At 40.0% G+C, this 11,917-nt stretch overlaps 1 protein-coding gene across 1 annotated transcript in view; it reads right to left on the reverse strand.

The window, feature by feature from the left end:
- Nucleotides 1-11,917, reverse strand: part of Focad (focadhesin) — a 312,861-nt gene that overhangs the window by 248,504 nt on the left and 52,440 nt on the right. Inside the window, exon 5 of the mRNA XM_055629496.1 lies at nucleotides 1,335-1,439. Coding sequence (XP_055485471.1) covers nucleotides 1,335-1,439 — 105 coding nt within the window. The remainder of the gene's footprint in view (nucleotides 1-1,334; nucleotides 1,440-11,917) is intronic.

An 11,917-nucleotide genomic window follows, 5' to 3' on the forward strand; every position in this document is an offset into this window, starting at 1 on the left:
AAAGAAAGAAAGAAAGAAAGAAAGAAAGAAAGAAAGAAAGAAAGAAAAAAAGAAAAAAAGAAGAAAACAAAAAAGAAAAAGAAAAAAGGACAGAGAAGTGGGGGAGGAAAAGAAAGGAATATTTATCCATTTGGAACACTTGTCCTGTATACAAGTTTCTATAGTACTTTCACGGAGGCTGGGTGTGGTGGTGCAAGCCTTAAATCTTAATAGAGGCAATTAGATCTCTGTGTGTTCCAGGCCAGCCTGTTCTACAGAGTGAGCTCCAGGGCAGCCAGGGCTGTTACACGGAGAAACCCTGTCTGTGTGTGTGGGGGAAGGGAGGAAGAAAAAAAAAAGGCTTTCTGGGAGCTAATGGGCATAAGTGACATCATCATCACAAACTGAGTAGGACACCCTACTCAGTTTATTAAAAACTCCTCCACAAAATCCAGTGCATTCTGTGGTTATTGCTGTGTATTTTCTTTTTACAGTAACTCCACCTTATCACAGTCTACAGATGACAAAGAGAAAGTAAATGTTATTTCTCACTAGAACTTGACCCTGGTAATTGCACTTGCAAACAAGTGTCTCCTATTACTTTCCGAGGTGAAGAAGCTTGCCTTCCTGTCCCATACAAATTCCTGCGCTTTAAAAATATTTGCTCAATGAGCTCTTCAGTTTTCAAAGTTCTGAGAGAAAACAGTAGCATGTTGTTGTTAAGACAGATCTCCTGTATTCAGAAGTGTTGATCCTTTTGCTTCTACCTACCTGGGTGTGTACTCTACGTGCAAAGATTACACACTCAGTGACAGTTACATATTCTAAAGGAAAAAAAAGTCACTTCAATTTTGAGTAACACATTTCAGTTCCAGAGAAGCAACCCTGAAAACCACCCTGGTGAGGCCCATGTTGTCAGCTCTGCCACTCCTACATGTCTTTGAGACAGTCACTTTCCACAATGACTGCGTGAATATCCTACTGGCTTAAAAACTCATTCTTAAAAGGAATTATATCTCGTTCATAAGTTAGCTAATGATGTAAAAATTCCTTTAAATATAAAGGGAGAGAGAAGGACAGCAAAACAGCTTAGTAGAAAAGCCTTTGATGCCAAGCCTGCTGACTTAAGTTGATACTTGCACCTACATAGTGAAAAGAGAAAATGACTCCCAAAAGTTATCCTCCAACTTCTACACATGCACATGCACATATGCTCACATACATGCACACATATACAATCATGAACAACACAGAGCACTCAAACATACACACACTGACACCCATACATTCATACACACATGCACACACTAAATGTAATTTTTAATTAATAGAAAACAATAGTAGAGAAGACTTACCTGATAGAATATAGATCCCGAATGTCTTTCTCCCCGTTTTGTCCTTCCTTTAGCGCTTGGATTTGTAATAATTTTATAAGGGCTTTTATCAAACCGGGCATATTCCTATAAAGAAATATAATAACATGCTGAATGTTCTAGACTTAAAACGAATATGCTAAGCAGGTGTGACACAAGATATTAAAATAAGAGCCTCACACACTAGTCAAGCGCTCTAATGAGCTACACGTTCCTCCAATCCCACCGTTCTTAAACCATTGGGCGCCTGCCACCCACACTGAGCAGTGGGCACCTACAGGCGCTCAGCTCACTCTTCTGCACAGCCAAGACCCATGTATGAAAAAGGAAAACATGGCCAAAGAATCAAACCAGCTATCAATCACTTCCCTACACACACATGGGGAAAATCAATCCGAGAAAAAAGCAAACATTAGCCCACATAATTCGAGTCAGTGACCACATCAGTTACCCAGAATAAATGATCAAGTCATTTATAAATATTAGCAGACCATGAAAAATAACCAGACATGTGAAATGGATCAACCACTCAAAAGAGTGAGCCAAGGAACCAATTAAAGCAAAATAAAAGCCATTAAAAGAGAATTAATAAAAAGGGGAATTATACTTTAAAGTTCTTTCTTATTCTATAAGAAATAGAACAAATATATCAAAAAGAAAAATAGATACCTTTTTAAAATCAGTCTCCCTTATGAACTAAAAAGAAACCTTTAAAAATTATTTATTACCTTTTAAGTAACTTTTAAAAATCACGTTTGCTAACATTTATTGAACATACTATAACCTAAGCATTCTCCTAAGTTCGTAGAATATCATTGGTCATAGCATACAGAACAAAGGACTCCCCATCTGCACTAACTTCAAGGTCAGGAAAAGACTTAAACTTCTCATGATTTGTGGCATTTACAAGAGCTGTGACTAACTGTACATTTTAATGGTGTTTAAATTTTTCCAGCTGACAAAAGATTTGACTGTACAGTAGACTACAGCAGTCAATAACCATGGCTATTACTTAGCTACTGGACACAGAGGTAATGTTGTTAGTCCCAACCCAGATATACTGTATGTAAAACATCTGCTGGATTTTAAAACTTTAACAGAAAAGGAGGGACAGATTAAATTAGAGAGAATGATGGGCTGAAGAGATGGCTCAGTGGTTAAAGCTCTGACTGCTCTTCCAAAGATCTCATTTGATTCCCAATACCCACATAGCATCTCTAACTCCAATTCCAAAGGACCTAATACCTTTTCTGACCTCTGTGAGCGCCAGAAATGCATGTGGTTGACAGATATTTTACATGCAAAATACCCATACACATAAAAATATTTTTAAAAAATAAGAACATAAAATATGACTCCATGTTTAAATTGTATTTTGATATTTGGGGTTACGTAAAGCTCATTGTTGAAATTAGTATCATCAGTTTCTTTTTACTCTTTAAATCTGGTTATCAAAAAAATTAAATTTATTTTATCGTTTGTGTGTGTGCATGCCTGCAGAGGTTTTAGATCCCCCAGGAGCTAGAGTTAGAGGTAGTTGTGAGTTACCTGATGTGGGTGCTGGGAATCAAACCTGGGTCCTATGGAAGAACAGCCAGTACTGCTAACCACTGCGCCATCTCTGCACCCCAGCTATTAGAAAACTCTGAGCACCTTGTAGCTCAAATGCATGGCTCATGTTGTATTTCCACTTCACAGCACTACTGATGACACTCCCAGACTCTTCTGGGACTGTCAACATTTCCCTTCCAGTTGAGGAATTTTCCACAGTACATTCAATAGTAGTTCTTCCTTTTCATATGAATCCTCTTATATGCTCAAACAAGTGTAGAGTCACATAAGAACCTTCTGTGACGGGGATCACAGTGCACGGACTTTCTCAAGTATAAAGCCACTATAAACAGAACCCCACACCAAATGAAAGCTGTCAAGCAAAGATACTCTCTGGCACTCAGTGGTAAAGTACTTGTTGATCAAGCATAAGGCCTGATTTGGATCCCTAAAACCCACATAAAAGGTGGGCATGGCAGTGAACATCTGTAATCCTAGGACATAGAATGGGGTAGGGAAGAGAGGTGGGGTTCAATGAAAGACTCTTATAACAAAAGGATTAAGGAGGAAAAAAAATACAGTGGAGAGCAATACAATGAGAAGACACCCACACTGACCCCTGGCTTCTATATGCACACAAATAGGCAAGCCCACTCCCATAAATGCTTACTCACTCTCACACTCTTTTTTCTCTTTCTCTCTCTCTCTCACACACACATGCATACACAAACACACCAAAGATTATATCCTCTATGTCATTTCTTGGATGGCTGTCAAAGATTAGCTTTGCTCACATACCCCTAAATAATTGTAACAATTTCATGGCACTTTAGCTCGTTGAACAAAATGACCAGTTAATCTCACTGTGACGCAATAAAATTAAACAGAGGAATTTTTATAGTATATAAAAAATTTATAGTGTGCATAGCATATTATATTTTATAAGAGAAAGCTTCTGGAAATATTTCACGCTAACACAGACAGTTTGATATACAACTGGGGGTGGGAATGGATGGAGAAAATAGGGCCAAGGCCACAGACCCATACCCAGAGCATTTCAACGGAATGCTGAAGGAACTAGGTCTTTGCTTTAGTTGAGAGCCTTCTTTGATGGTGACAGAACAGGTAATGGAAGGTCTGGGGACCCCACAGGCAGTCAGAGGGTCTGCTCAGAGCACACAAGTACAAAGGGGTCATGCTTGCTTTTACACAGCAGCAGGAGGTACAAGATGATCTCCAAAGAAAGGCTCAGAGATATTTCCTCACTGGTTGCTTCGGAAAGCTTTGCGATGCTGACCAAGGACCAATCCTTTTCTTAGGGAGGTAGGCATCTGCAAGGGATAGGCCACAGTCCTAGAGCAGGCCACCTCAGAAAGGCCAATACAAAAGCTGAAACATGGCTAACTGTCTCAGGAGGGTTTGTGGGCACCTCCTGGAGGCCTCATTAGATAATAGAGGTCTGGCCTGCTTCTGTCCATTGGGATTGCTAGGATTCTTCCCACAAGACTCCCGAATGCTCCTCTAAATACCCAGACTGCTCTTGCTTAGAAGGAAGCCTTCTCAGCATTCACAGAGTTGAAATGAACTACCCCTTTACAACTCTGCATCCGTTTATTTTAGTCGGAATTAGGGGCCTGGCCTAGTAGGAACCTGGGTCACAAGGAGTGATTCCTCCCATGCAACACTCTCCTTTACAAAGACCCAGAGATTTTCAGCTTGGAAATTAAGCTAAAAGAGCCTTCAGTTGAAGAACCTGCCATAGCTGGGACTGTCCAGCCTCAGTCACCGAGTGACACAAAGTCACTCAATCTCCTCAGAGCCTCCCTAGGATGTGACTCTTCCATGTATGTAAATTCAAGATAATAAACCAGGTCTCGAGATTTCATCCTGCCTCATTCAGCACGGTGGGACCTTTCTGTGATGAGCACTTGCCTAACTCATCTGAAGTCCTAGCTTCCAGCCAAGCACAGAATAGATAACTCACAAGTGTACACAGTTGGAAATACACTAAAAATTAGCTAACGCAGTATTTTAAAATGCTGACTTGATTTTTTTTTCTCTTTTCTCTCTTTTTTTTTAAGTTTTATTTTTCTCATTAGTTACATTTTGTTAATTCTGTATCCCAGCTGTATTCCCTCCTTCCCTCCCCAGTCCCACCCTCCCTCCCTCATCTCCTCCCTGCCCCTTTCCAAGTCCACTGATAGGGGAGGACCTCCTCCCCTTTCATATGACTACGTTTTGTCAGGTATTTTCAGGACTGGCTGCAAAGTCCTCCTCTGTGGTCTAACAGTACTGCTCTTCCCTTGGGAGGTGGGAGGTCAAAGAGCCAGTCAAAATGCTGACTTTATAATATGCAAGTTATATATTATTTTTAATATAAACAAAAAAGCAAATACAAGAAAGAATTTAGTAAATAAAAATGTGGGATCAATATGAATAACAGAAGAACTTAACTATAATTTTTCAAAAGAAATTATAAATATTCAAATAATAGTTAAGGAGAAGAATAAACAAAAACAATATATAACTCAGTTCTAAGAAAGGTACTGAGAAGGATTCTAAAGGGAAAAAAATTGCAGTAAGAGAATAAATATTTTTAACCTGCATGATAGACAGGATGGAGGACATAAAAAAGAAAAACAACATAATATAGCCATGCAAACGCCAACGAATAAGACTCAAACAAGCAGATGAGTGACTGGGGACGCACACACTTTCCCGCTGCTTCAGCCTTTGTGGAAAGCCATTTTATAGCATCTATAAAACCCTCAGATGAAGATGCCCTGCTCACCACACTGTGCATCTAGACTCCCTCCTATGGTTAGCCTTTTCAGAGACTCACAGGAAGACACTGCACTGTGTTAACTATCTTCAAAAAATAAATGTTCGCAAGTAGGGAAATGCTTAAACTATGACATGTCTAACATTATTTGTTAACAGTGGTGCAAGCAATCTTGTAAACAGCAGCATGGAAAGATGTCCATCCCATATAAGATTTAAAAAAAAAAAAAAAGGGGGCAAACCTTACAATTATTTTAAACACTGGGAAAGGCTGTGCACAGAAACTTTTTTTTGTTTTCAAACTAAAACTAGGATTCCAATTTCAACTGGCTTTAGTTTATTCAAATTCCATACATCTAGATCTGGTTTCAGACGCCAGCTCCCTCTACATCCCAGGGAAAATTAAAACCAGGCCTTGGAAGAATCTCTCACACAACCTAAAATTGCCAAGGCTTTCTAATCCTACCATTTCCTACTTTTCATCAGGACTCCCTAAAAAAGTGGTTTATAAAACAAGAAGATGATCAAAAGCAAGTTTTTCAGTAGTCCCTAGGAGGGGCACGATGCCCCACCGCACCTGTCCTCCTGAGTCCCGACCCAGCTGCAGCTTTTCTGTTTCCTTCTGCCTTTTCTTTTGGATATTGGCCACAGCCTAAATACACTCTCTCTGACTGGTACTCTGAGCTTTTTCATTCTGTCTCTGAAATTCGCCTCCTACCTTGAGGCTGCTGTACACCATGTGGCTGACCTCCGTGTTGGCTTAACTCAAACAACATGGCTTTCTCTCTCTTATCTTCTTCCTCCAGGCAGCTACTGAGATTTACAGCTTCCTGGCCTGGAGTTTTTCTTTCAAACTCTAATAAAATTGTCCTCAAGCTTTTTTTTTTTTTTTTTTTTTTTGGTAGGTTTTCTATTGCTTTGCTTGTTTGTTTTCTTTTTTGAGTCAGGGTTTCTTTGTGTAGCCTTGGCTGTCTTAGACTTACTTTTTAGACCAGGCTGACTTCGAGCTCACAGAGATCCACCTGCCTCTGCGAGATTACAGGCATGAGCCACCAAGTCCTGAGTGCATTCTTAAATTCTTATATTAATGAGACTAAGAATCCCAAGAGAGGTGGCTTCAACTTTCCCAGGAATATGTGACAACCAGGAAGGGACTGAACTGCTCAAACCTCCTAGTAGCTCATATGGAGATAGTATAAAAGCTGCTCAGAGCACAGGTGACTATAGTCCAGGACCAAGCATCTGGAGGGCCCTCACACTATGATTCTAAGCACTCCAACAGCTATCAAACTGTCTGATAGTAGATCCTGGACTCATCCCTCTCTAGTCCAGCCTTTGAATTCAAACGGAAAAATGAGGAGGATCCCACTGGATAGAGGCTCTTATGAGCCCAAGTTGAGATTCTAAGGGGCTCTGATTTGGACATTTTAACAAGTCCTTGGCTGTAGTTCTGGTTCCCTGACTGGGGCTTGTAAGGCTAAGAATCTTGCCTTTGCTTCTCCTTCACTTCTCTGTACAGGCACCAGTCAAGGACTTCTTTTCCTCCCTACATCTGACAGTTAGAGCAATGTAACCACTGGAGCATTTTCAAGGTCCCCAGGATGGGACCACTGGAGGTATATCCTAACTGCCATGCCCAGTGATCCCACCCAAACGGAAAGAAGCCAGAGTCAGTCATCAAACAATTTCCTAAGACCTATTAGGGTTCCCTCTATAGAGGGGATAACACAGAGCACAAGAGACAGAAATCAAACAGTTTAGAGACAGGGCCTTAATTTGTGTCCTAGGCCATGATCCATTTCTTGAGAGCTGGCAAGATGGCCCAGAGGTTAAGAGCACTAACTGCTCTTCCAGAGTTCCTGAATTCAATTCCCAGCAATGACATGGTGGCTCACAACCATCTATAAGATGATCTGATGTCCTCTTCTGGCGTGCAGGTATACATGCAGATAGAGCACTCATATACATTAAATAAACAAATAAATAAATTTTTTAGAGATATGTCCTTGGTTCTGTCCTGGCTGGAAAGAGAAATCCCAGAAGTGTCTGTATAATCTAATCTCCAGTGTGGATCCAAAGCAACCTATTCAGAGGCGGGAATGTTACAGTAGTATTGAAAGCCCATTAAGAAAATTTTGTTTCCTAACCAAGATTGCAATCCACTTCTGATAGAGACATGCCATTGCCCATCTCTTAAGAGTCAATCCAGCTAGGCAGGTTAATTACCTGGCCAAAGGACTACCCCTGAGGGAGGTGGGTTCACCAAAAGCCATGCTAAAAAGATAGAAAGCATAATTATCCCTTTCATGAAATAATATACTACTTTTCCTCAAAAAATTAGTGCCCCCAGCACAGTCTCTACAAAGCACATGGGGGAAAGGGGTCCTGTTGGGTCTGCTTGTCTTTCCGAGACCCTGTGGCTGATCTCCTTGCCAGCCTAACTCAAATATCACTGTCTCTCTTTTCTATTCCTCCTCCAGGAGGCTGCCTGTAAGATCTACAGCTTACTTAGCCTGATTTTTGTTTTTGTTTTTTAAGAGATAATAAAATTGACTCCAAGCTTCCCTTTGAATAACAACAACAAAAAAGCCACTTACTACTTTCATAGTTTAAAAGTGTCTACCCCTTTTTTAATTAAAAAAAAAAAAAAAGGATGCACAGCTTGATTAGTTATTTTAAAAGAACTGAGGTCGAAAGACAGCCGAATAGGGTGGGGCTCACTGTGGACCGCTTGCCTGCATGTACAAAGTTTAAAATTCAGTTCAAAATAGATGGGGAGAGGGAGTGATAATCTCACTTGAGGAAGGACTCTGAAGACCAAATAGATTGTTTGATTGTCGTCTAAACACTATGAGCAAAAACTTAAAGGCAACTGTTTTTTATTAAGAACTAGCATGGAGCCACAGTATAGCACAAACAGAAAAAGCTTTTCTGACAGCCACTTACAGAGCCTCTGCCATGCGGCCCACCTGATTTTCTGAGCTCAAACTCAAACAAGCCTACCTTTTCCTCTATCTCTCGGTTAGATACTGGCCAAAGCCTAAGCATGCTTTCTCTGAAATTCTGGGCTTTCTCAATATCTCTCGAACCTTCATACCTAACACTGAAGGCATGAATTTATCTCCATCCCCCTCCTCCCAATATGTGCCAGGATTTTCAGCTTACCTGCACTCTTGGTTTGTTTTGTGTTTTGGTTTGTTGCTTCCCCCCCCCCCCTTTAAAACTCTAATAAAATAGTCCTTAAGCTAAAAATGAATTTTTAAAAAATTAAATGTTAAATTTGAGAAAGTGGCCTTCAGAGGACTATTTCAGGAACTGGAATTAGCTTTTAGACAAGCAGGCTGCCTGAGTCTGAGGTACACAGGTACACAGAACAGTTAATTAACAACTCAAAGCAAAGACTTTAATCAGGGCCAAAAAGAGCTGATTAGATATTATGCCTAGTGTATTCATAGTAGAACGTGTTCAAGATGTATCATTTAAAAGGGGGGAGGGGCATATCCAGCTGCCTACTAACTATCTCCACTCAGATCTGAATGGCCTCATATTCAACATGTTGCAAGTCTGAACTCATGCTCTTCCTACACATGTGAGTCTCTAAATTAGTCTACGATCTAGAAAGAACAGTGGTTCTCAACCTTCCAATCCGGACCCTGTAATGCAGTCCCTCACGTTGTGGTGACCCTAGCCATAATTGCACTGATAACTTCACAACCATAGTTCCACTACTGTTTTAACTCATCATGCAAATATCTGATATGCAGAATATCTGATGTTACCCCTGTAAAAAAGTCATTTGACCCCAAAGGGGTCTCAACCCACAGGTTGTGAACCACTGCTCTAGAACAAGAGTCACAGCCACCTCGATTAATGCTCCTGTTTCCTCATAAGGGCTTCACTCCAAAGCCAATACTTAGAACTTTATCTTCATGCTGAAGCCAAAGTTATCACTTCAGAACCCCCAACGCCTATGAGATGAAATGCTTGGATAGTTTCCCACTGTACCCAAAATAAAGACCCAAATTTCCTGAATCACCCATCATTACCTGCACTATCTGGCCCCCACCTCCCTCCCAGCCTCATCTCAAACGGGTCTCTCCCTTTGCTTTGAGCATTCTTTGTCCTCCCATAACAGAAATTTGTCATACAATATTTCCTATAAATGGAAAGTTCTAGCCTCTCCCATCTGCCTGCATAACTTGTACTATTCTTTAATCTCATGTTAGCATTGCTTCCTTGGAAAAGCCTCCTGTGACCATTGCGACCCTGTCAAGTCCTCATATTACAGCCTAGCAGCATAGTACAATCTGTCTGGACAGAGATTACACATGTAGTTTATACTGTAGGTTAATATGAGAAACAATGCAGTGACAATCTTTCCTCCTAAACCAAAAGCATGCATCTGCTTTCCTCACTGTGACATCATTAGAGCAAACACAAGAATTACATGCCAAGTTTGGACAGATACAGCAAAGATACTATTGTGTTTGGCTGTTAAGGAAAGCTCTGAAGGTAAGTTTAGTTCTCCAATTACAGGATTTAACACATTTACATTGAAAATATGACCCAGCATGGTAGTGAATTCCTTTAATTTCAACACTCAGAAGGCAGAGGCAGGAAGATCTCTTAGAGTTCAAAAGCCAGCCTACTTTACATAGTGAGTTCCAGGATAGCCAGGGCTACATAGGTGGACCCTATCTCAAAAAGAAAGAAAAGACACTAGAACATGGGCTCTCTCTTTAACAACCAAATTTGCTATTTAGTTAGCTGGTTTCAATTAATGACAATAGTATTACTGGCTATATTTATAGAAAGCCATCCTTTTAAAGACTGCACAGGTAGACAATGAAAGAATTATAAACACAGGAGAAACATAATCAATATAATATGCATATTAACAAGCAATGAGACAACTTTGTGGAGGCAAGGCAGTGTTTGGTTTGGTTTGGTTTGGTTTTTTCATTTCAGAGTGTTTATTTTCATTTAGTGAACCTTAATCATATACTTGCAATACTAAAACTATTTAGATTCCAGATAGAATAAGGAATAAATACTCAGAAGGCATATAAAAACTCAACTGTGTTGAAGACTATCAACTATACAGCCAAATCACCCACATTGCAAATTTCTGCAAGGAGAGACCTAGCAACACCAGAGTAATGTAAGTCAGCTGCAAGAAGCGCCTTTTTGAGATGCTGTTTTTCTTTCCATCCCTCCCATCCGAACACACTAATAATTCATGAAAATCACTGAACAATGGGAGTTTTTAGACTTTATTTAACACCCCTCCCCAGGCTGCTTCCAAAGAGTGAATCCAAAAACAGCCTTAGAAATAGGACAATAATAAAACCTCAAAGAATGGGAGTTTTAAGTATATTTAAAGCCATAATTATATCCATGATGATCCATCACAATTTTTTTTAAAAGAAAGTCTAACTGGACATATGAAAGGATGCCTGAAAATTCTTCTGTAAAGAATTAGCTTTCTCCTTTTAAATCTGTGCAGGAATGAATGTGAGCATGTGGCTGTGTGCACGTGTATGCAGCTGCCCGGAAGACTGGGGTTGCAGATCAGTGTAAGCCTCCGGGAGGCAGGTGATGGGAACTGAACACAGATCTTCCAGAAGGGCGGGAAATGTTCTTAACTGTTCAGTGAGCCCTTTCCAGCCCCAACCTCTTTGGAATTTAGTAAACAGAAAATCATACGTGTGTTTGTCCTGCTTTACCTTTATCAATTATACTTGAAAGTAACCAGAGGATACATTGGGAAGTTCTCACTATACTATAGCAGCATTTTAAGAAATAAGTGAAGAAAAACTAAGAAAATGAGTGTTATTCTGAAGTCTCTAGCCTAAAGAATCAAAAAACATAGTAACTGCATATTAACAGTCACTAGCATCACCAAAATGTAAACCGTCAGGTACCATGTATCTTCTCATGAAAAGACAATATTCTGCACTTGAAAAAAATGTCCCTTTTCTCAGTGCTTTTCAGAAAATTAAGTGAGTAATTTTAGATGAGTTTAAGAAGCAAACAGCTGGATACACAAGCAATATTCAGTTAAAGTTACTTTCGTTTACTTTGATTTTATTTTGCTTAGTTATTGTGCTAGTTTGGAGGGATTACTGTCCTGTTGTACAGTGTATAAATAATGTGTGTGCATACACAAGTGTGTGTTGCATACTGGTGTGTGTGTGTGTGTGTGTGTGTGTGTGTGTGTGTGTGTGTGTGTG

This window comes from Psammomys obesus, unplaced genomic scaffold, assembly GCF_907164565.1.
Source record: "Psammomys obesus unplaced genomic scaffold, mPsaObe1.curated_primary_1811, whole genome shotgun sequence".
Lineage (NCBI taxonomy): Eukaryota > Metazoa > Chordata > Mammalia > Rodentia > Muridae > Psammomys > Psammomys obesus.